Raw genomic sequence first — 26,741 nt, forward strand, 5'->3', positions numbered from 1 at the left:
CCAAATCCAGCGTACATTAAATTAAAACTGACCCTGAACCCAAAAAATACCCCTTTACCCAAAAACCCAAAACTGACCCTGAACCCTAAAAATACCCCTTTACCCAAAAACTGAAAACTGACCCTGAACCCTAAAAATACCCCTTTACCCAAAAACCCAAAACTGACCCTGAACCCTAAAAATACCCCTTTACCCAAAAACTGAAAACTGACCCTGAACCCTAAAAATACCCCTTTACCCAAAAACTGAAAACTGACCCTGAACCCAAAAAATACCCCTTTACCCAAAAACTGAAAACTGACCCTGAACTCAAAAAATACCCCTTTACCCAAAAACTGAAAACTGTCCCTGAACCCAAGAAATACCCCTTTACCCAAAAACTGAAAACTTACCCTGAACCCAAGAAATACCCCTTTACCCAAAAACTGAAAAATGACCCTGAACCCAAAAACTACACCTTTACCCAAAAACTGTAAACTAACCCTGAACCCAATAAATACCCCTTTACCCAAAAACCCAAAACTGACCCTGAACCCTAAAAATACCCCTTTACTCAAAAACTGAAAACTGACCCTGAACCCTAAAAATACCTCTTTACCCAAGAACTGAAAACTGACCCTGAACCCTAAAAATACCCCTTTACCCAAAAACTGAAAACTGACCCTGAACCCTAAAAATACCCCTTTACCCAAAAACTGAAAACTGACCCTGAACCCTAAAAATACCCCTTTACCCAAAAACCCAAAACTGACCCTGAACCCTAAAAATACCCCTTTACCCAAAACTGACCCTGAACCCTAAAAATACCCCTTTACCCAAAAACTGAAAACTGACCCTGAATCCTAAAAATACCCCTTTACCCAAAAACCCAAAACTGACCCTGAACCCTAAAAATACCCCTTTACCCAAAAACTGAAAACTGACCCTGAACCCTAAAAATACCCCTTTACCCAAAAACCCAAAAACTGACCCTGAACCCTAAAAATACCCCTTTACCCAAAAACCCAAAACTGACCCTGAACCCTAAAAATACCCCTTCACCCAAAAACTGAAAACTGACCCTGAACCCTAAAAATACCCCTTTACCCAAAAACCCAAAACTGACCCTGAACCCTAAAAATACCCCTTAACCCAAAAACTGAAAACTGACCCTGAACCCAAAAAATACCCCTTTACCCAAACACTGAAAACGGACCCTGACCCCTAAAAATACCCCTTTACCCAAAAACTAAAAACTGACCCAAAACCCTAAAAATACCCCTTTACCCAAAAACTGAAAACTGACCCTGAACCCTAAAAATACCCCTTTACCCAAAAACTGAAAACTGACCCTGAACCCAAGAAATACCCCTTTACCCAAAAACTGAAAACTGACCCTGAACCCTAAAAATACCCCTTTACCCAAAAACTGAAAACGGACCCTGACCCCTAAAAATACCCCTTTACCCAAAAACTAAAAACTGACCCAGAACCCAAAAAATACCCCTTTACCCAAAAACTGAAAACTGACCCTGAACCCTAAAAATACCCCTTTACCCAAAAACTGAAAACTGACCCTGAACCCAAGAAATACCCCTTTACCCAAAAACTGAAAACTGACCCTGAACCCTAAAAATACCCCTTTACCCAAAAACTGAAAACTGACCCTGAACCCAAAAAATACCCCTTTACCCAAAAACTGAAAACTGACCCTGAACCCAAGAAATACCCCTTTACCCAAAAACTGAAAACTGACCCTGAACCCAAGAAATACCCCTTTACCCAAAAACTGAAAACTGACCCTGAACCCAAAAACTACACCTTTACCCAAAAACTGTAAACTAACCCTGAACCCAAGAAATACCCCTTTACCCAAAAACTGAAAACTGACCATGAACCCTAAAAATACCCCTTTAACCAAGAACTGAAAACTGACCCTGAACTCTAACAATACTCCTTTACCCAAAAATAATAATTATTATGTAATTACAAAATAATTATTAATTAACAATAACAATAAAGTTAATATATTAGCACATTAGCTGTAAAGAAATAAATTTAATTATTAATATTATTTTTTCCAAATTAATTTACAATAAGTAAAAAATATATATTAAACTAAATGAAGCTAATTAATATAATTAACTAATTTATATTAATTAATTACCAATTAATTATTATTTAAAAATATGTAAAAAATTATATTAATTAATTAACTAATTAATAATAATTAATTAACAATTATTTATTATTTAAAAATATATACAAAATTATATTAATTAATTAACTAGTTAATATTAATTAATTACCAATTAATTATTATTATTTAATTACCAATTATTTATTATTTAAAATTATGTCCAAAATTATATTAATTAATTTACTAATTAATAATAATTAATTACCAATTATTAATTTTGTACTATTATGTACGATATTATATTAATTAATTAACTAATTAATATTCATTAATTACCAATTAATTATTATATAAAATAATGTACTAAATTATATTAATTAATTAACTAATTAATATTAATTATTTACCAATTAATTATTAATAAAAAGTTTTTTACAAACATATATTAATTTATTATTTATTTTTAAATTACTTCCCACCCTTATCCCCTATAAACCCAATAACCCGCTCCTAAAACTATATATGTTTTAAAAAAATATTTTTATATTAAATATATTGTAATTTTTTAATATAGACCTTTTTATCAAATTTTTATTTACAATTATTATATTTTTTCCTACACTATTTATTTTTTCCATTACTACACGATATTTTGTATTGTCGATATTTTGTCATACGATATTATTTTTTTCGATATTTCTACTTACTTACCTATTACGATATTTTTGTATCCGATATATTTGCTTCCCAATATTTTTTACCTTCGATATTTTAACTTCGATATTTTGTCTTTCCGATATTTTATTTTCGATATTTTGTCTGTGTACCGCGCCGAGGGGCTGCATTGCACAGAGGTGTAATGAGGCTATGCCCCTTTTTACACCTCTCTGCAACGCAGGCCACTGGCGCGTTTGCAGAGGGGGGACTAATTCCCCTTGCATACTGGGGGTCCCTGGGTCACATCTGCCCAAACGCCGATATTCCGAACGATTGAAAATGACTTTTCTTGAGAAACATTTGGATTTGGATTATCATGTCCTATTCTTTGGAAGTTTTGAAAGACTGACTTTGAGGAAGCTATAAATTACTCAAGTCTGCCCGAATTGTGTGGGTAAAATTGATACCTAGTCACTTTGAATAAGAATGTACTTACGTCTCGTCTAACATTTGGAAGAAATATCTAGGTATATGACAACAGGATACTGACATAACTTGAAGGAAATAAGAACGCCCTAAAGAAGTTCTGTTGTACAGAACGAAACGTGTCGGCTGGCTGTGGTACATAAACTTAAGGAAAATAAAAGCATTTGAATATACACCAAGATTCAGCGCTTCTATAAGGACTCTAAGTGATATGATTTGATTGGACTTATTGTGCAAGTGGTGCTGTGCCAAACTTTGGAATATTCTCCACTACTCTCTACTACTTACTCTCTCCTACTCCACTACTCTCTAATACTCACTCTCTGCTATTCATTCTCTACTACTCTACTACTCTCTACTACTCTCTCCCTACTACTCACACCCTACTACTCACTATCTACTACTCTTTACTACTCACTCTCTACTACTCTCTACTCTCTACTACTCACTCTCTACTACTCTCTCTCTACTACTCACTCTTTACTACTCACTCTCTACTACTCTCTACTACTCACTCTCTACTTCTTACTCTCTACTACTCTCTACTACTCACTCTCTAACACTCTCTCTCTACTACTCTCTACGACTCACTCTCTACTACTCACTCGACTACTCACTCTCTACTACTCTCTACTACTCACTCTCTACTACTCTCTCTCTACTAGTCTCTACTACTCACTCTACTACTCACTCTCTACTACCCTCTACTATTCTCTCTCTCTGCTACTCACTCTCTACTACTCTCTACTACTCACTCTCTACTACTCACTATCTACTACTCTCTACTACTCACTCTCTACTACGCTCTACTCTCTACCACTCAATCTCTACTACTCTCTCTCTACTACTCACTCTTTACTACTCACTCTCTACTACTCTCTACTACTCACTCTCTAACACTCTCTCTCTACTACTCTCTACTACTCACTCTCTACTACTCACTCTACTACTCACTCTCTACTACTCTCTACTACTCACTCTCTACTACTCTCTCTCTACTAGTCTCTACTACTCACTCTACTACTCACTCTCTACTACTCTCTACTATTCTATCTCTCTGCTACTCACTCTCTACTACTCACTCTCTACTACTCAATCTTTACTACTCTCTACTACTCACTCTCTACTGCTCTCTACTACTCACTCTACTACTTACTCTCTACTACTCTTTACTACTCACTCTCTACTACTCACTCTCTACTACTCTCAACTACTCACTCTACTATTCACTCTACTACTCTCTACTACTCACTCTCTGCTACTCTCTCTACTGCTCTCTACTACTCTCTACTACTCACTCTCTACTCTCTATTACTCACTCTCTACTCTCTACGTCTCTCTACTTCTCTCTCTACTAGTCTCTACCGCTCTACCTCTACCTCTCTACCGCTACACCTCTACCTCTCTACCTCTCTCTACACGCACACATATACACATATATATATGCATATATATGCATATGCATTTATATATATGTATATGTATATATATTGATACAAAAGGGGATGATGGATGGAGCGTTTGAACAAATCAAACACTCACCCCCAGTCAACTGATCTGGGTTTAATCCATCACCATTCTTTAGTTCACTCAGCCACCCCAGTTCAGACATGGCCAAATGCAAATCAGTCTGACCCTGTGCCTTATGGGAACAGTCCAGCCCGAACTGCCAAGCCATGTCTTCCCTGGACCGGAAACAAGCATCCTGGGACCGGTTTCGGATTCATAATCCTCATCAGCCAGGCTATCTTGAATCCAGTGGCCAAGTGAACAAGGGACTCACGTCTGAGTATACCCTGCCACACTTAGGGCGAACAAAGCGATACAAAAGGGGAAGATGGACGGAGCGTTTGAACAAATCAAACACTCACCCCCAGTCAACTGATCTGGGTTTAATCCATCACCATTCTTTAGTTCACTTAGCCACCCCAGTTCAGACATGACCAAATGCAAATCAGTCTGACCCTGTGCCTTATGGGAACAGTCCAGCCCGAACTGCCAAGCCATGTCTTCCCTGGACCGGAAACAAGCATCCTGGGACCGGTTTCGGATTCATAATCCTCATCAGCCAGGCTATCTTGAATCCAGTGGCCAAGTGAACAAGGGACTCACGTCTGAGTATACCCTGCCACACTTAGGGCGAACAAAGCGATACAAAAGGGGATGATGGACAGAGCGTTTGAACAAATCAAACACTCACACCCAGTCAACTGATCTGGGTTTAATCCATCACCATTCTTTAGTTCACTCAGCCACCCCAGTTCAGACATGGCTATATGCAAATCAGTCTGACCCTGAGCCTCATGGGAACAGTCCAGCCTGGGGGTGAGTGTTTGATTTGCTCAAACGCTCCGTCCATCATCCCCTTTTGTATCGCTTTGTTCGCCCTAAGTTGGCAGGGTATGCTCAGACGTGAGTCCCTTGTTCACTTGGCCACTGGATTCAAGATAGCCTGGCTGATGAGGATTATGAATTCGAAACCGGTCCCAGGATGCTTGTTTCCGGTCCAGGGAAGACGTGGCTTGGCAGTTCGGGCTGGACTGTTCCCATGAGGCTCAGGGTCAGACTGATTTGCATATAGCCATGTCTGAACTGGGGTGGCTGAGTGAACTAAAGAATTGTGATGGATTAAACCCAGATCAGTTGACTGGGGGTGAGTGTTTGATTTGCTCAAATGCTCCGTCCATCATCCCCTTTTGTATCGCTTTGTGTATATATATTACCTACTGCCGATAGCCAGTAGGTATATATAGTTAGGATTGTTTTCCATAGGGAAATCGCAACATTCTATTGGGAAATAGTTTTGGCGCCGGTTGAGGAATCTTCCTGAAATTTTCCTTAACTTTGCCTTGCGGCGCTCCGCTCCTTCCCTGAAAGTTTGGGGGGGATTCGTCTAGCGGGGGCCGAGATAAAAGGGGGGTCCCAAAATGTGTTTTCCCCATGTTAATTTCCATAGGGCGGTTGGACTCACTTTTAGCCCGAACGGCTGAATGGTTTTCCACCAAACTTGGCAAAATTGTAGGGACTGGTAGCCCGATGGGCCTTTGCTATGTCTCAAGATATGTACTCCAGTGGTTTTTACGAAAATTAACTTTGAAAAAATATATATTGGGCTACATTGGGCTATATATATGTTAGAGCCCAAATGTAGCCCAATGTAGCCCAATGTAGCCCAAAGATGGCCACCAGAGACAAAAAAACCAAATGTAGCCCAAATATCAGCCAGATGTAGCCCAACTATAGCCCAATGACAGAATGTCCCAGAGTGTTCTAAAGAACAAATAGAGCGCTAACAGTCTTACTTATGACAAAAGTATGGCACATCTCAAGTCATCTTGATTGGAATAAAGTGTTAACACTTAAAACATTTAATTTGCAAAGGAACAAAATGAGGGGGTTCATTTTGCCATAGAAATTATGATTAGTGCTGAAGAAAGAAAAATTAGGGCACATACTTTCTATGGCAAAATATACCCCCTCATTTTGCTCCTTTTTAAATTAAATGTTTTAAGAGTTACCACTTTATTCCAATCAAGATGGCTTCAGGTGTGCCATACCTTTGTAATAAGTAGGACTGTTAGCGCTCTAGTTGTTCTTTAGAACACTCTAGGAGGCTGCAGTAGAACATAAAGGAATCAACTGACAGTCTCTGTCCTTGTTGGATGTACATGTTTTACTGAGAATGTCAGACTTCATTCTCACATGACTGAGAAAGATAATGTGAATTTACAGAAAATGTGCTTTCGGTTTAGCTTATAGATCCCCTTCCAAACCACTGTGGGAAAAGCATGAGATAATAGTTTTCTTTCAAACATGATTCATGATATCCCAGCATAAGGCTTTTTCACATGGTAAAATCACCTTAGAACACACCACAATTCCTAAAATGAGTATGGTACCATCAACAAATGATTTATAATGTAACTAAAGTCCTAAAACCCTCTATTAACTACAATGCTTTTTAATGAGGTGCTATCATGTATATTGGTCCCAAGATGGCTGCCAACACTTCTTGGATGAAGTGCTGACAGCCAATCAGATCAGATGTGTGGTTAGGCTCCGCCCAGATATATATGTGTTTTTGAAGTTAATTTTCATTAAAACCACTGGAGCAATTTTCACCAAATATAGCAAAGAAACTTCTGCGTACCAGTCCCTACAATTTTGCCAAGTTTGGTGTAATTCCGTTCAGCGGTTCGGGCTGTAGACTTGTCAGAACGTCCTACGGAAATTAACATGGGGAAAACACGTTTTGGGACCCCCCTTTTTTCTCAGGCCCCACTTCACAAATCCCCCCGAAACTTTCAGGGAAGGAGCGCAGCGGAGCTGGCCAAAATTTTGGAAAATTACACGCGAATTCCTCAACCGGCGCCAAAGTTATTCCCAATAGAATGTTGCGGATTCCTTATGATAGCCAATCCTAACTATATATACCTACTGGCTATCGCCAGTAGGTCATATATATATATATATATTAATTTATATGTATATGTTTAATTTATTTTAACGTTATATGTATTACTTATTATTTTTAAACATGTTTTATTATTTACTTAACTTTACATTATTATTAAAACATTTAAAAAAACAATACCTTTAACATCGATATTTTTGACAACAATATTTTTTTAATGATATTTTAATGATATATGTCAGACATTCCGAATCTCTGGACCCACTCACATGTAAGCCCTTAAGTACAGTACACTAAGGTGATGGTTGGGATGATTCAGGGGTTCCTCACAGAGGAAGGGTCGAATACTGCCATGTTCTTTGTCCAGTTGAGTGTCAAAGCGGCGAGCCAATGGCTCCCTGTTCTGGTTTGAACTGGAGTATGCAAGGAGGGCACCAAATGTGCCTCTCTAGCAGGTCACACCTCCCTGCGACGGGAAACCTATTGTCCTACCTTCCCCTGCATGTGCTTGGCCCAGCAGTAGGAAGGCAGAATCGTGTCTGTGGTCGGCAGCAGCCCTAGGTTTCGGTCAGGCTCTGTTAGATCGGTCTGGGAGCATGGAAGGCCTCCCAGAGGGGCCCTACTGTGGATGGAATCATACCTCCATCACCGGATATGGTGTTGGTGTATCATTCCAACATTTTTGATACCAAATATGCCCAGGTTCGTTTCAGCCAGTTTAGAGATGGTCATCACGTAATGACGCGATGCCCCTCTATATGTTATAAGGCTGGTGCACTTACAACCCGGGAGAATGGACTCTGTAGGCTGTAGGGGTGTCCTACTCATGCAGGGGCACCCTCAGACTTAGAACCGAGCACCCTGCCTTCAGCACTTGAAGGTCTGCTAGAGGGGTGACTGATGGGTCTCAAGTGCAGGAAAATTATATCTCTTATGAGTGGTGGATTCACCAACTCACACAGGCTGCAATGGCAGGGCTAAAGTGGTAGTTTGAAGGGTCCCTTATGGGTGGTATAATACATGCTGCAACCCATAGGGGACCCCTGGGGTACCCATGCCCTAGGTACCTTAGTACCATACACTAGGGACTTACCAGGGTGCCCCAGTTGCCACATAGGAATGTACCAAGGTACTTACCATAACAAATTTAGAGAAGAAGCATGGTGACAGGGGTCCTGATTAGCAGGATCCCAGTCAGACTAGTCAAAAAACAGTTGAACACCAGCAAAAAGTGGTGGTAACCATGAAAGCAGAACCTACTTTCCTACAAAGTCTCATCAGAAGTTGGTTCCCCAGACTTCTTACCTTTTCTCTTGGACGGTTGGCCATACCTTCAGGCTCCAACATTTCTTGTTCACTTGGAGCTCTACTCTGTGCTCTTGTATTTACATGCACCCAGGATTTGCAGAAGATACCACGACCCGAATTTACAAGTTTATTTATTCATGCTCTGCTAATAAAAGCCATTGCAAATTGAGAGAACATATAAAACAAAAAGAAAATGTAACACAGGGTTCAGTTCAGTAATAAAGTTCTTGTCGCAAATAGATATCGCATATGGCATTACTTGATAGCAATAAAAAGATGGCGTCAGAAACTGCCGCGGCACCAGTTGTAAAAGCATTAAAATATCAGTTCATTGTCATTAAAAGAAGTTCATTCAGGATGCAGCCGATATGTTTCCCAAGTTGTTTCTTTGATTTTGGTCTATTAAACTGGTAACTGATTTCAAATATTTGAAACTAAAATTCAGAGTGGTATAAGGCATGTTTAAAAATCTCAGTCTGCCGTTGCTCCCATTGTGGTGTGATTTAAAGTGATGGTGCGTCAAGACGTAAGCTCATTCCTTGCAGACACGATTATGCCCAGGTCTTTCATAAGTTTTAAATATGAGGTCCTGGTGTCTAGTTTCTGCTCTTTAGATGGCGGTATGTGGTTTTGGGTAGCGCTCATGTCTCTTACCTGTTAATCGGTACTTTTTTGCATTTGTGCTTTGTGAGTAGTTGCTCATATTAACCAGCACAATCTACTTCACCCCACCCAATTAGGCTTTAGAGCTATGTACTCTACGGAGTCAGCATTGCTCCTTGTTACGGAGACAATACTCTTTGGGAAACCCTACTCTGGGGAAGACACCATTGAGGGCCTTGGCTATTGCAGGAGCAGTAGTAGTCCTAAAGGGAAATGCTTTGGGCTACCTAGTGGCATGATCCACTATCACCAGTATAAAATAGTTTTATGATGCAGTCGGAGGCCCAAGTGGACCCATTATGTCCACACCTACCCTTTCAAAGGGAACCACAGACCCTGGTAGTGAGATTAAGGGGGCCTTTAGGTGTCCAACTGTTTTGCCACTGGTTTGACAGGTGACACAGGAGCTGACAAACTCTGTTACCTTCTGAGGCATCTGAGACCAGTAAGAGTGGCTAACTAACCTTTCACAAGTCTTGGTTTCGCCAAGATGCCCAGCTAGAGGGATGTCATGAGCCAAAGTGAGCAAAAACTCCCTTTACATTTAAGGCACTATCACACACCTAGTGGCAGCAGGGCTGAGGTCTCTGGCCTCAGTGTACAGAAATCTCTCCTCCCAATAGGTTCAGTAGGTACCACTGACTTCTCCCTTTTCCTGTGCAGCAGCTGCCTGCATCAGGCTTACAAGAGTTAGATCTGCTGTCTAAGGTACAACTGTTCCCTAGTGGGTCCCCCTGGGATCTAAGAGTTCAACCTAGTAACTGTCAAGTTCCATGGGCTCAGTTCCCTCTGGGGCTTCCAGGTCCTCTCTGTCAGGAGAGGGGTCCTGAGTATTTTGCTGTTCAGAAGCTGGTTTCCCAGTCTTCCTACCTTTTCTGTTGGAAGGTTGTGCCATTCTTCCATGCTCCAACACTTCTTTTTCCCCCTGGTTTCGGGCCTGTGCTCTAGTCTTGACACACACAATCTAAGAGATGTCCAGAACTGCTGCATGGACTTTCAATTCTACATCAGCCCATGCTGAGGTCTTCAGGTCATTTCCCAGCAGACAGGCCACTGGAAGCTTTGGATAGACTACTACCTGTTTCAGGCCAGTAACCCCCCCCCGTCTAATGTCACAACAGCAGCCATGGCAGGGTTAGTAGTAACACTGTCAGTGTTGGTGACTGGGTAAGATTTCCAATCAGGTATTGCTCTGGGGAAACCAGTGTGTCTCTTACCATGGTGACACTGGCACCTGTATCCTTCAGGGCCTACATCCTAGTCCAATTTATACAAGGGTATTGTAAGTACACACAGTTAAAGTGGCAAACTCAACTTCACCCTCAGTGACTAGAACTGCTTTAGTGTGAACCCTGATTTGCTCTCAGCACACTGTTGATCCCATTTGGAGATTGGCTACACCAGTACTAACTGGAGGATGACTAGGGGGCTTCTTGGTATTAAAAGTGGCATATCCAGTTAATTGTCCCAACGTCTTACAGTTGAAACACATGGCCTTCCCTTTGTACCTACCATTAGACTTGGAAGAGTTTTGGGACCCATCCTCCTGAGCAGGTTTTTGGGGCCCTTGAGAAGACTCTGTCTTTTTGTCTTTGGGGTTCTCACATCCTTCCCCTGGGGAGATTTTGTAACCCCATTTTTTGGTCACCTCCAGTGATTATTTTGGTTAGCCTAGTCTTGACCTAGTGGTCTGCCTTCTTTCTCAATTCTTGAGGAGAAATTAGACCTAGGTCTACCAGTTGTTGATGTAACTTCTCTTTAGCGGAATTACTCAAAATATGTTCTTACATAAAGAGCTTATAAAGTCCATCGAAATCATGCACATTGTTTCCAGTCAACCATCCATCTAGTACCTTAACTAAGTAATCTACAAAGTCAATCCAGGACTAGTGTTGGGTTTTGTGAGCCCCCCTGAATCTAATTCTATATTCCTAAATTGTGAGTTCAAAGCACTCCATCAGAGTGTTCTTCATGAGGTTATAAGACCCAGAATCTGCCCCTGTAAGGGTTGGGTGTCTGTCCCAGCAGTTACCAGTGAACAGTTCTCAAAGGAATGCCCTCTAGTGTGACTTCCTCACTTTCCTCATCTCACATGCTCTCTCAAAAGCATTTGGTGATATTGTCACCTTCCTCAAATTTGGGGACAATCCCTTTGGGGATTTTGGGATCATAAGATTGCACTCTGCCCCTATTTATGAAGTTGCTGCCACCATTGATGGGAGCTAAGCCCATCTCTGCTTTTTGTTTTTCCAGAGCCAGGATCTGGTCTCTAGATTAATCTTTTGGTCAACCTCGGTAAGACGTTGGTCTCCTCACTGAAGCTGTCCGCACCTGACCCACCTGTGTGGGATCTAGGTGGTATGAATTGTATTCTTGGGGTCAGGGGCACAGGGACCCTGTTCTCCCAAGGACATGAGGGGGTTGGAAGTTATCCTCATCTCCTCCATCCTCTTCCCCATCTGAGAGGTCTTCACCTTGTTCAGAGGGGTGGTCCTTAGCATACCCTGCCAACAGCTCCTGGAGCCTTTGTTTAGAGGGATGGAACCCCATAGCAATGTTTTTAAGTTTACATAGCGATTTTAACTCCCTAAATTCTAAGTGGAAATAAGGGGTGAGGTCGAGTTCCTCAATTATTTTCTCTATGTCATTGGTTATATTTTCACTAATAGCTGGGTTCTTGTTAAAAGAAATTCTACAAAAAGTTTCTAACCCTCTTACCCCTTACTATAGCGAGTTTAACATTTTCAAAAATTCTAAATGGACTTAACCTAGGCCCTAACAGGACTATTAGTATTTGTAAAAATGTGTCAATTTAAAAATTCAGAATTTCTAAAGACAATTTATGAGTTCTGTTGACCAAGTCAGTCCAACAAACACAAAGTTGTATATCCCAACGCTGATCGACCAATGTAGGAAGCTGGCTCTGTATATACCATACCAAAGTAAGGTATAGTGTGTACAGAGTCAGGTGGATCCCTAAAGGTAGGCAGAGGTAAAAGTAGATAACACCTTACTCTCTATTTGTTGTAGTGTGGGAGAGTGGTAAGGCTTTATCAGAGGGTTGTGCTAAGCATTTATTGTACACACTGAGACAAGACATGATGTCACACACATAAAGACTGAGCTTAGACCAATTTGTTTGTATAAAAAATCTTATTTAGTCGTATTTTATTACTAGAGTCAAATCATAGGCAAAATCTTACTTTCATAGGCCAGGTATCACAAAAACATATTTGTAATTCATTTGGTTTAGTTACTGGTTTGTAAAAACAGTCAAAATTACTTTAAAGTTACTTTTGTTACACAGCGAGACATCTATAGATACCACGCTGGTACAGTTCCTAAGAGGAAGGAAAAGAAGGTAATACATTTTGTGGTACAGGTACAGTTTTAGCAGTATTAGTCACAAAACACTGAGGGCCCGATGTAGGTAGCCAAATACCGGTCGGTAACGGACAAAAATCGGTAAAATCGGCCATTACCGACCGGTATCAGTGCAACGAGATGTATGTCACCAAAAACGTACCGATTCGGTAAATACCAGTCGGTAAAACAGCGATTCGGTATTACACAAATCGGAATTTACCGAATACATATTCTCCGAATCGGTAAATAAGAAATGGTAAGTTACTGAATCGGTAAATACCGAATTCATATTTACCGAGTCGGTAAATAAGAAGTGGTAAAAAAGGCCATTTGAGATGTAGCAAAGTCAGGAAATACCGAATTTCGTGAAATTCGGTATTTAAGAGTCGGTAATTACCATGGATTGGGAGCAGGTGGAAACCAGGAACAGGATATATAAGAAGCTCCCAAAATGCAACAGTACACCCACAATGGCGGCCTTCTACGTAATTGCAAGGCGGCTACGGATACAGGCAGCAGGAGAGAGGGTCTGGCTAAGGGAGGAGCAGGTATATAGGCAGAGGATCACCCTCTTCCAACTCACTGAAGCTGAGATCCTGCAAAGGTACCGACTCCACCCTAGAACAATCCTGGACTTGATCAGGGACCTCCACCCATATCTGGAACACCCAACCCCAAGAGCACACGCCATCCAACCCCATGTACAGGTGCTGTGCTGCCTACACCTTCTTGCCTCTGGGAGCTACCAGCACGTGATAGCCACTGTAGGTGGAGTGTCCCAGAGCTGCCTGTCACGCTTCTTCAGAAAGTTCCTAAACGCCATGATGCAGAGGATGGTGCACTACATTGAGTTCACTGAGACACCTGCAGAACTAGCAAGGACAAAAACCGAATTCTATCAACTTGCACAGTTCCCGCACATAATAGGCTGCATCGATGGAACGCACATCCCATTATGCCCACCTGCAGCAACTGAGCACATTTACAGAAACCAGAAATCCACACATTCAATCAATGTGCAGGTGATCTGTATTGCTAGCAACATGATAACGGACATCATAGCCAAATATCCTGGGAGTACCCACGACTCCTACATCTTCACCAACAGTGGGATATACAGACGCCTTGTTGCTGGTGATTTTGGTGATGGATACCTGCTGGGTAAGTATGTGTGAGACACCCTGACAGTTCATGCAGAAGGAGCACTCCTGAGTATGTGAATAATCTTATTATCCTTTCCCACCCAGGTGACAGTGCATATGCCCTGCGTTCATTTGTGCTCACCCCCTACCAGAACCAATCCACCAGGAGTGAAAGGCGTTATAACCTGGCACACAGAACAACACGTAGCCTGGTGGAACGTACATTTGGGCTGCTGAAAAGTAGATTTAGGTGCCTCCATAAGAGTGGAGGTGCACGGCAATACACGCCAATTATCTGTTGCAAGATTATTGCGATCTGCGCCATGCTGCACAATCTTGCCACCAAGGATGGCACAGAGATAGAACTCACATATCATGAGGACATTGATGATGGGACAGTACAAGCAGATCACAATGCAGCAGGAGCAGCACCAGCAACAGATGGTCGACTGCGATGTGCTGAAATTACCAACAGATACTTCTAATTGAGCGATGACACACAGCCATGTCCAGTGATTGGAACACTCACTTTAATGTACATAACTGCGCCTTCCAAAAAAACAATAATCAAATTAAATGCACCTTGCACAATGTATTGCCAAAGTTTCCTCACTTTGACCTGTCCTGTGCGCAATAATTATTTCAATGCTTGCGCTTACGCATGGTGTTTTGCGAGGCACGGGGCTGGGGGTCTACATGTGAAGTGGTGCCGGTGTCTTCGGCATGGAGTCTGCTGCTCCTACATATGTCCTGAACAGGCGTGCTGGACCCACTCCTGCTCGTTGTCTCCTCAGTGTCCCCAACAACCATGTTGCCACCTGTTGCTGTCAGCTGGGTCAGCATTGCCTCCATTGCTGAGGTCACCCTCCCCATCCCCCGGGACAAGTCACTGCAGCAGTGAACAATGTCAGTCTGCAGATTTACAGAGCGGCGACACTGCAGGGTGGTGGAGGTTACCAAGCGGTTGATCGACTGATTGAGCAGCCTGACCTCGCGCCTATACCTGCGCCTCTCTTCTTGGTCACTTTGCAGCCTGTCACAGAGGGTGCCCATGCGCTCCTCCATGCCCCTCACCCCCTCTGCCATGGACTCCATCCCTTTGCCCATTGCCTCCATCCCTTTGCCCATGGCCTCCATTCCCCTTGCCATGGCAACTATCCCCCGATCGATGTCCGACATCCTGGTATTCAGGATGCACACCTGCCGGTGCACAGCCATGATGCCTCTGGCCTGCATACGCTGGACTTTCACCATTGTGGCTTCAAGCCCAGCGAAGACACCCTGGACATCCTGCCCCTCATCCTGCTCTCGTGCCCTACGGACACGGTCACCTGCACGGCCAGATCCCTGTGAGCCAAGTTGTCCAGCGTGGCCAGACATTGTTGATGTAGTAGGTCTGGGAGCCACTACCACTTCTTCATCGGAGCTCTCCAGTATCCGTAAAGGTGGGACATCCTGCCTCCTTGGCCTCACGCGCACAGGGGACCCTGAGCTGGGTGTTGTAGCTCCTGCTGGTGCTGGCTGTGTCTGTGTGTCAAACAGCAGGGGCGAGAGTGGCTGAGCAGTGGTGTCGTCCTCCATTGCTGTGGGTGCCTGGGGTGTGGATGTTTCCTCAGGGACAGTGGTAGGTCCAGCAGTGTCTTTTGCCTTCTCCCGCGCAGACGATGTTGTGGCTCTGTATTGCCAGCCAGGTGGTCCGCTTTACAGACTCTGCAACATGCAGAGACTGTTTCCCAAACAGCTGGCTGTAGTGCTGCACAACCTCCTCCACCAGCACCTGGAGCTCTGTGGGGCTAAATTTCATCTTTCTCTTCCTGTCACCTCCATCCTTTGGTGCCTCCTGGGACTCCATGCTGTTTCTCTTGGTCTCACTGCTGCCTGCTCCTCTGTCTCCCTTCCAGCTCTCTCTGCAGTTCTGTTGCTCTGCACCTGCATGGGTGTGGCCACCTCCAGGTACTGGGGTGTGGTACTTGCACCTGATTGGCTGATCTCTCAGATGCTAGGATGTGGGGTGTGGTGGGTGTCCCTGATTGGTGCACAGGCTCACATGACATGTATTTGAAATTTTGAGATCGGATTTTACGGATTCGGTAGATACCGTATCGGTATTTACCGACTTTGAATACCGATTCGGTATTTTTTAACGGATTTTTACCTACATTTGGGTTTCCGGTTCATAAATACCGATTGGGTATGAGTCGGTATTTATGAACCGGTAAAAAAAAATTACCTACATCGGGCCCTTAGTCCATGGAGAACAAAAATGAGGTTACGTGTCCATGAGTATGGCTTGGTCAGAGGGCCACTCAAGTTGCACCAGCAGCGCCACAAAGGGGACCAGATGCAGAGTACAGGGACCGTACGATCGCCAACGGACTAAGGGGCCGATTAGGATGGCGGATGGATTGCCTCCGCCGGCTCGGCGGTGGCAATCCGTCCGCCATCCACACAGAAATGACTCCCAGCCACTTTAGGAGGGCTGGGAGGTCCGCGGCGGACGGGAAGACCGTCCGCCACTTTTCTGCTGCTGTCACCTTGCGGCCGTAGCAGAAAAGGTCTAATATGGTGCCGGTGTCTATCAGACACTGTCAGCCATATTAGGATGTGCTTTGGGGAATGCCTTTCCGTGGCGGCAATGCCGCCACGGAAAGGCATACGGTCTTTGCTTTGGAGGCCCATTGAGGGCCCCCAGGGTGAAGGCTGGTTGGACGTGGGGGGTACCTATGGTACCCCCCTTTGTTTCAAAGTACAACATGGCAGGCACTTCAGCACGGCCCAACGCAATGTTAAAAATGCGGGATGCACCCGTCACTGTGGCGGGTGCATCCTAATTCGAGGCACGGGACCGCCGCCATTATGGCAGACGGTCCCTTGCCATGACAGGATAGCGGACGGACAAAGTCGGTCCGCCATCCTAATCGGCCCCATAGTACCGTCGTGGGTGTGGGACTGCAGACAAACAGACCACCAGATTAGGTAAATTAAAATCTCCTGGGGTCGAGGTCAGCCCTGTAGGGCCCGACGGCCAACACGAGAACTATACCAGAAGCAGCACAGAGGCGGCCGGGTGTAGGATGTGGTTGTTGGGGTTCCCAAGACTTCACAGTGGAGACCGTTGGTCTTGGTCTATGCTGCAAATTCGGTCGGGGATTCCTAGGAGTCAGTCTGTGGCTGAATGGCAAATGGGGTCTTTGAGAGTTGTCATTTTGTGACCACAAGCGTTCAAAGATAGAGTCGGTCAGACGATTGCGGTCATTCTTCTTGCACCGATTCGAATAGAGAGACGTCGGGGTGTCACCTCTGGGCGCGGTTGGAGGGGTCCTCCCAGATAATGGCTGCAAGCTCGGGTTAGAAGTTTGTGGATGTTCAGGGGTCACCAGAACCCAGGCTACGTTTGCCAGGGGGACATCTATGGGTATTAGGTAGGGGTGGGCTGAAAATTTCGTTTTGCTCGTGGAATTTGCGAAATTTCGGCATTTTCGCTCTCCGCACGGAATGCAAAAATGACAAAGATTCTGAGAATTGCGGCAGAACGGAATTGTATTGCAACAGTGGCATCTTCTTCTTGGATAAATATGCAGGGCCGGATTCTTTCTGGCACAGTGCTCCTGACACAAAATTAAACCTCAACAGGAAGCACTTACAGATATAAATAAAACAGGTGCCCGAGTTGCAGCGCAAATTCTGTAACTCATTGCGGCGCCATGGCAAAGTTACACACACATGGTCACTTGATACAACTCTTCTGGCCCTTTACGCAGCTGTAGTGTAGGAAAAGCACTATACATTTACCCAACGAGGTAGCACTTACTGATTAACCAGTAGGAAGTACTCCAGTTGAATAGAGGTATCACACAAAACGGTGGTGTCTTCTTGGATAAAAATGCAGGGCAGGATTCATTCTGGCACGATGCTCCCGTCACAAAATTGAAACTTCAACAGGAAGCACTTACAGGTGCCAGAGCTCAAATTCAGTAACTCATTAATCAGCCCAAAAAAATCGCGAGATTTGTCGAGGCTGAGCAAGTGTGCTTTCTCCCCAGATCTATAGTCGAAAATTAGCTGTGATGCTTGATGGAGGCCTTTGCATCCTTGACTTTCACGAGTGCAATCCCAGTGCAGTTGCTGAGACCAGGAGCTTCTTTCTCCTCATCTGCTGCTCTGATCAGTCTCTGACCTTTTATAAACACAAGAGGCATGTGAACTCGCATAGAAGCCTGCCCGTTTGGCCCTGCCCCGCACACTAGCAGTGTGCACCGTCCTCCTGCACTTTACCCACTATGATGGACAGCTCACTCAAGGGACCCCGGTGCCTTTCGGCGCGATGGCACAGTTACACACACATGGTCACTGTGGAGAGACAACTCTTCTGGCCCTCTACGCAGCTGTGGTGTAGGAAATTCACTATGAACTTGCAAAGAAGCCCCGCTCCCGAAAATCTCTGCGAACACGCGAAATTCCGCGTGTTCGCAGAGATTTTTTGCCATTTCGCGGAAGTTTGCGAAAGGCAATTCCGCAAATTCCACCCACCCCTAGTATTGGGCCACTCAGGCTCAGGGCAGCAGGAGCTGAGTGGTGGGGACTCACAGAGTCGGCCCGAGTCACAGTTGGTCGGTTTTGAGCAAGCACGGTGCTCACAGGAGACACAGTCTTTTTGGTGGCAAAGGCAGGGTAGCTTCTCTGGGTTTTTGAGGGGTGCTGGCTGCAGGACACACCGAGGTTCTGCTGGAGGAGTCTGAGGTTGGGACAGGCAGGTAGAGCTGGGGCCAAGTCAGTTGATGTCTTCCTCTTCTTCTTTCAGCGCCGCTGTTCAGTCCTTCTTCTTCTAGTTTCTTCTTGTTGGCTCTGGTCTGAAGACGCAAGGTTCAGGGGTTTTCCTAAATACTAAATTCATGGGTGTTGCACGTAGGTACAGGTCAGGACCAATGGGTCCCTTTCTTGGGATGGGTACACCCCCGATTAAATCACCCTCCAGTGGGATGAGGGCATAAGCCTCACTCTGGTTGGCTGGGTCCAATCATCTTCAACATTGCGGGACTGATGGTTTTGCTTCATCTCGCCTCCCCACCCAAGGGGTGGGGTTGGCAAAGGTGGGCACATCTCTCTTCCTAACTTGTTTTTCCAGCTGATTCTCCCACCCAAAGTGGGGGTCAGAACTGGGGGAAGGAAGTTGCTGGAAGCAGCAAATGGCTTGGGGTAGGTCACAAAGGCGGCAAGCCTTTGAAGCTTCCCCTTCTTGGACCCTGCCCATCCTGGAGGAGAAGCCTTGGCACCTCATCCCAGGATGTGCTTTATTTCAGGACCCCAAGAGCAGCAGGCTCTCAACTCAGGGGTCCAGAAACATATCTGGTGGTAGCACCTGGCGAGCAGCCACTCAACCTGGACATTAGAGCTAGGTCGTTTTTCAGGGGGCATCTTTAAGATGTCCTCTGAGTGCATTTTTCATTAAATCACACATTGGCATCAGTATAGGTTTAATGTGCAGAGAAGCTGGATACCAAACTTCTCAGTTTCCAGTAAAGCCATTATGAGACTGTGGAGTTTATAATGACCAACTCCCATACCATATACTCTTTATGGCAGTACTGCACGTACACTGTTTAAGAATTTATTTAGACACTGTAGGGGTTCAGGGCTCGTGCACCTTTTCCCTCATCACAAGTATGGTGCATCCAGCTAGCGGGGTGACTGATCTATGCCATGGCAGTGGGTTGTAGGCAGGGTAGTACATTGATGTGTGCCATGTCGACTCTTCACTTTGTTTTGCACCAAAACACGCAGATTGCAATGGCAGGGTGTGTATGTGAAGGTAAAGGGCCACAATAAGTGCTTCAGCCCTTTGAGGGCTTCCCTGTCACAGTGCCCTTGGTACCTATGGTACCTTTTATAAGGGACGTACATGTGGCCCGAGAGTTGCTAATTGGGTTTTGCAACAGTACAGTTTAAGAAATCAACACAGGCCCTGGGTACCTGGTTGGCAGGAACACAGGACACACTCAGTCAAAGTACATCGACATTAGGCAAAAATGTGGGAACCATGCAAACAAAAAGGCACTTTCCTATAAATGTCCTATCAATAGTCGAACTGCTCTCCATTTAATTGACATTGAATTCATCAATGATATAGTGTTAAACATTCACACTATCTGAGCACATGTTCATTGCTTCTTCATATAAATACAACCCAAGGCATTTCGGGACCATCCCTTTCATCATGGGAAAGTTCCTGCTAGCAGATTGTTAGTAAAAGTGACACATTAGTGTAAATGATTAACAATATATCATTGATGAATTCACAGTAAATAAAATGAAGATTAATTAAAAATTGACTAAACAGTTCTTGCATATTATAAAGAGACTGACATATAAGATCTTTTTCCTAGGTGTGCGAAGTGGGGACGTTTCCCTCTTCTAGGAAGATGCAACATGGCATGATTAGTTCAACTCATCCATTCCCAAAATCATTTATTGATGAATATAAATGAATATGAAAAACAACAATGGACCCTCACCTTTTCTTCCAGCAGCATCTGCCTCTGTTCTAACGCCCTGGCATGCTTGTCTTGTTCGATCTTCAACAGTTTCACTTCTGCACCAACCCTAGAAAGAAAAGAGGGAATTAGTAACTAGAGTCCACAAGCCAATACCCATCCCACCCTAGAGAGAATGAAGAGAGCAAGAGTGAGCAGTGTAACTGTACCAATCTTAAGGAGAAGGAATGTACAAGGAAGAGAGTAACTCCAACCAATGCCATAACCACTTAGCCTGGAGGAAAATAAGAGAACATCTTGTCCTACAATTAAGTACCTGGAGAAAGGAAATGTTAAACTCTGTCTCAAACACTAAATAGAGTGACAACCCTGAATAATCTTGATGTGTTCTACAAAGCACAGTATGAGAACTTTGGTAAGCGTTTTAAAGAGTTATATGTATTTATTGTAATTCATGTATTTGTGCTTTACACATCTACAACACAACCATATAAACCTCAATAATTACACAGAATTACTTAAAAGCATTAAAACACCTATTCGAATATATTATTTCCGAAGGCCAGATGTGCGACCATGTTATTTTGCGAGTCACAATTTGCGACTCGCAAAATGACATGTACAACAGTATCAGACACTATTTGCGATTCTCAATGGGGTCGCAAATTGCATGCCCCATCGATATTCATGAGGCACTCGCAATTTTTGACCCCATTGAGAATGGCCGGTCCTCGGATGCTTGTTTCCGTTCTGGGAAGGACATGGCTTTTGTAGTTCGGACTGGACTGTTCCCATGGGGCACAGGGTCAGTGCTGATTTGCATATCGCCATTGTCTAACCCAGGGGGGTGTGGAGTGGAAAAACGATGGATTTGGGCCCAGATCTTTGGACTGGGGTGAATGTGTGACATTGATCCACATTCTGTCCATCATTGTTGTGTTTGCAGTTACCGCTCTAAGTGTACTGGGGATGCTCAGACGTGAGTCCCAGTTACTCCACACCACTGGAATCAAGCTAGCCGGGCTGATGAGAGGTGTTACCTCGAAACCGGGCCGGTCCTCGGATGCTTGTTTCCGTTCTGGGAAGGACATGGCTTTTGTAGTTCGGACTGGACTGTTCCCATGGGGCACAGGGTCAGTGCTGATTTGCATATCGCCATTGTCTAACCCAGGGTGGTGTGGAGTGGAAAAACGATGGATTTGGGCCCAGATCTTTGGACTGGGGTGAATGTGTGACATTGATCCACATTCTGTCCATCATTGTTGTGTTTGCAGTTACCGCTCTAAGTGTACTGGGGATGCTCAGACGTGAGTCCCAGTTACTCCACACCACTGGAATCAAGCTAGCCGGGCTGATGAGAGGTGTTACCTCGAAACCGGGCCGGTCCTCGGATGCTTGTTTCCGTTCTGGGAAGGACATGGCTTTTGTAGTTCGGACTGGACTGTTCCCATGGGGCACAGGGTCAGTGCTGATTTGCATATCGCCATTGTCTAACCCAGGGTGGTGTGGAGTGGAAAAACGATGGATTTGGGCCCAGATCTTTGGACTGGGGTGAATGTGTGACATTGATCCACATTCTGTCCATCATTGTTGTGTTTGCAGTTACCGCTCTAAGTGTACTGGGGATGCTCAGACGTGAGTCCCAGTTACTCCACACCACTGGAATCAAGCTAGCCGGTCTGATGAGAGGTGTTACCTCGAAACCGGGCCGGTCCTCGGATGCTTGTTTCCGTTCTGGGAAGGACATGGCTTTTGTAGTTCGGACTGGACTGTTCCCATGGGGCACAGGGTCAGTGCTGATTTGCATATCGCCATTGTCTAACCCAGGGTGGTGTGGAGTGGAAAAACGATGGATTTGGGCCCAGATCTTTGGACTGGGGTGAATGTGTGACATTGATCCACATTCTGTCCATCATTGTTGTGTTTGCAGTTACCGCTCTAAGTGTACTGGGGATGCTCAGACGTGAGTCCCAGTTACTCCACACCACTGGAATCAAGCTAGCCGGGCTGATGAGAGGTGTTACCTCGAAACCGGGCCGGTCCTCGGATGCTTGTTTCCGTTCTGGGAAGGACATGGCTTTTGTAGTTCGGACTGGACTGTTCCCATGGGGCACAGGGTCAGTGCTGATTTGCATATCGCCATTGTCTAACCCAGGGTGGTGTGGAGTGGAAAAACGATGGATTTGGGCCCAGATCTTTGGACTGGGGTGAATGTGTGACATTGATCCACATTCTGTCCATCATTGTTGTGTTTGCAGTTACCGCTCTAAGTGTACTGGGGATGCTCAGACGTGAGTCCCAGTTACTCCACACCACTGGAATCAAGCTAGCCGGGCTGATGAGAGGTGTTACCTCGAAACCGGGCCGGTCCTCGGATGCTTGTTTCCGTTCTGGGAAGGACATGGCTTTTGTAGTTCGGACTGGACTGTTCCCATGGGGCACAGGGTCAGTGCTGATTTGCATATCGCCATTGTCTAACCCAGGGTGGTGTGGAGTGGAAAAACGATGGATTTGGGCCCAGATCTTTGGACTGGGGTGAATGTGTGACATTGATCCACATTCTGTCCATCATTGTTGTGTTTGCACCTACCAGGTATGGTGGCCTGCTGGACTCAGCAGACCTCCATGTCTGGGACTGCCTTTAAATAAAGCAGTTTTCTTCTTTAAATGCAGCCTGTTTTCCTTAAAGGAAAACAGGATCCATTTTCCATAGAAATGAAATGTTTTTGTTTCATTTTTAAGGGCCGGTAGTGTTCCTTGGGACAAATGCCTACCCCTAAAAATATTTTCCCCTGCATTTGCAAAGGGGACCCCTTCCTTTCTGTGATTGTATTACCACCCTCTTGAGGAGGGCGGTAAATTGTGAGTGTTTTGTGACCGCAAAACATTCATACATGGCTTGTGAGGTTGCTAGTAGGAGGGGAACATCCCTTCCTAATAGCGAGTCGCTAATCACTATATTGCGAGTCACAGTTTTTTTGCGACTGACAAAATAGTGTTAGTACATGGCCCACTGGATTTTTCCATGCACAGACGGGTCACAAACCCGTTTGCGCATGCCAAACCCTGTCAAACATCTGGCCCCAAATTTCCAAGCCTACTTTCAGCCCCTCTCAAATCATGAGACAGACCTCACAGTCAACAACCTGCACCTTCCAGGAGTGAGAGAGGCCTCTTGAGCAGTTCCCAACCAATTTTTTTTTTTAAATATTAGTGCGCCTACAAAAGGGCAGTACAATAGAAATAATAAACTAGTATTAAACACATCAATGAAATCACGAAAAAAGCAGGGTTGTCCAGCCTGACAGTATGGCCGATGACTAACACCATCCAGAAAAACACTCATAATAATAAAAAAATTAAAAAATACAATAATAATAACAATAAAGCATTCACGGCTACCACTGAAAAAAATAAGAAATGTGCTCCTCCCGTCCCAGCTCCCTTGTCCACCCACTCCCTTGGAGCGGCCTTCAGGACAAAAACACTCTGAATTCTGGTTCCAGAGACTCCCCAGTTGAGGGCGCTGTTCCAATCGTATCCCACGGTTGTCTGCCTAGTACTCCCAAATTTTGTAGTATTTCTTGAGCGTCTCCTTGCAATGTAGATAGGACGTTTGAGGCCTAGACAACAGCGCCGGGACACCCCCGATGGGGGTAGCTGTGCGCTTTATAAGCTTCTTAAATAAATAAATAAAACAATCCAAACAATTTCTCCCAACTTCTGTCAGAAAGCCAGAGCCTCCTTCCAGGCCTTTGCAATATCATGCTTAGCCACAGTCAGGCCCAACCACAAGAGGACCAGTCAGAATCTGCTTCCATCTATCCCGTCCAAGATATGCAGTAAGACCCGCCTTGGAGATGGTGGCAGGGAGAGACTCAACATTTCTTCCAAACAATCAAAGACCGTGCTCCAAAAGAGGGTGAGAATTGCACAGCCCAGACCATATGCAGAAAGTCTCCTGACTCTGTCTGACAGCGGGGACAATCGGCAGGTGAAATATGGCCTCCACTCCACAACCTTTCCCTAGTGCAGTAGATTCGATGCTTGTAGAACAGCGGAGGAATGAGATGGTATTGAGAAATGATTGCCACCTCACACAGGAAAGCCAATGCCTCCCTCCAGTCATCATCGTCCAGGGAGCCTAGGTCATGAACCCAGGCCTCTGTGAGGGCTGAAAAGGTGTTTGTGGCATTGTCCACTAGGGAGCGATAAATGACTCAGATTTTATGTTGCAGGATGTTGGTCAGTAATATTTTGGTCTGCAGGAGATTGAATTCGGGGATATCCTTTGTGTGCTAGATAGGGGGTAGTGTGGTTGAGCAGCCTTAGGCATAACACAGAGGAGTGTAAGACATTCCCAAATACACACAATGAATAATAAATGACAACATGACTCAATCAGGAGATCCACACCAATTTATAAAACTAGCAACTACCTTTAAATATGTTTGGGCATCAGAGAAAAATTGTTCATGTAAGTGAACATAAATTCTTTACACTTTAAAAAATGGACACTTAATAACATTTCAGAGTTCGGCATTGTTAACCCATGGAAGGAAAACAAGTTAGGAAAACATGTACAGTACTTCGACTTACAAGCCAATTTCCAGTTAAGTTGAGTGGTGGGCAAGGTCCAAGGCAGCAGTACACCACCAGCAGCATGAGGGTTGCTGGGTGCAGGGCGTAAATTAGCGTCAGGAGCCCAATAGGTTTTAATGGAAATAGGTCACTTTGAAAAGTGACTGCAGGCTCTGGCTATACTTACACCGAGGGGTGTAGGGGGCTATTCCATCCATTATGGATTTTATCGATACTCCTTAGGGATGTTTGCTCTGCATTTAATGGCCATGGATACAAGCATGCCATTTGAATACTATTGGACACTAATGCTAAAAACATTGATCTGGTACCTTGATCCTAGACCTGTTGACAAGTAGATTGATTTCAAGTTACCGACAAGGGTCGATCTAGGCAGATGACACAGTAATGTGGTACATGTCTTTCTAACCACTACATATGTCTCCCTTTTTGATTTTTCTACCCCTGGAGTGTAACTACAGGGGGGCTCTCCATGTCTGTTTTAACTAAGTTGTAATGTAAATTCGGTAGTGATTATGGAAATACGTCACCTTGTGATTGGAGAAAGAGATTAGATAATTTTTACATACGCACAGTGCTCTACGTTACCACTCTAGTAGTATAACTATGCCATGTGCGTATCATATAGCAACATTTGGTTATCCCTAATTTAGGATTGTACTCCGGGTAAATATGTTAACCCGTGTTGTGGCGGATTGATAAGCGTTGAAACATTATAGTAAGTGCAACGACAGGAGGGAATGAATTAGTGACCTCTATCCTTTATGGTTTTTTTCTCCTTTCTCTTCCATATAGTATTAAGGGAGAAGGTCATTAAGGGGAGAACCTTGGTGCTAGAACAATCTGTCATGGCCCTTCTGCATTTCAGGAGAAGAGGTTATCTATACCTTGGGACCGGTAAGGTCCTGATGAAGGCCGGCCTGACCCTGCATTAAGGGCACATAATAACGGGTGAAACATGTTGACTTATTGGCAGTAAGGAGGGGTGTAAGGAGTTCATAATTCTTCCAGGCACCACCATCCTTCAGGGTTTTAATCCAGGCCAGAGAGTCCAGGAACAAACTTTACGCATAGTGACACCTCCGAGCTAGTTTTAAATCACATCGCACTTCCACTTCCTGTGACCCCAGGCAATTTATAAAATTAATTTGTATTTTATATTTGTGTCCTGTCTTCTTTGGGATTACTTTTGAACAGGTCCACTGTTCTCAAGAGGTCTTGGTCTTTATTGAAGGCAGGCAAGACTCCCAGGATTTTGGAGGCTCTACAGCTGCAGAACTAGTTGTGCTTGGTGCAGAGGAGAAGGAGAACGGCAGACAGGTGAGCAGGGATGGGGCCAAGTCATGATCTCTTCAGTCTTCTCGGATTTCAAAGCTCTTTGTGTCCTTCTTCATAGGTCGTCAGGATCAACTTCTCTTGTGCCAGGGTCTGCCATTAATACTGAGGGGCTTATTTATGAGCCCTTTTGTCACTTTAGATGTGCCGGTGTGTCA

General features: G+C 44.5%; 1 protein-coding gene across 4 annotated transcripts in view; it reads right to left on the bottom strand.

Moving 5' to 3' along the window:
* LOC144773622 (transient receptor potential cation channel subfamily M member 2-like) overlaps positions 1 to 26,741 on the bottom strand; it is a 1,628,848-nt gene that overhangs the window by 336,796 nt on the left and 1,265,311 nt on the right. For all 4 annotated transcript variants that reach the window (XM_078658771.1, XM_078658770.1, XM_078658769.1 and 1 more), the window contains one exon: positions 20,668 to 20,755. In XM_078658771.1, the coding sequence (XP_078514897.1) occupies positions 20,668 to 20,755 (88 nt within the window). The remainder of the gene's footprint in view (positions 1 to 20,667; positions 20,756 to 26,741) is intronic.

Source organism: Lissotriton helveticus, chromosome 8 (assembly GCF_964261635.1).
Source record: "Lissotriton helveticus chromosome 8, aLisHel1.1, whole genome shotgun sequence".
NCBI classification, from domain to species: Eukaryota; Metazoa; Chordata; class Amphibia; order Caudata; family Salamandridae; genus Lissotriton; species Lissotriton helveticus.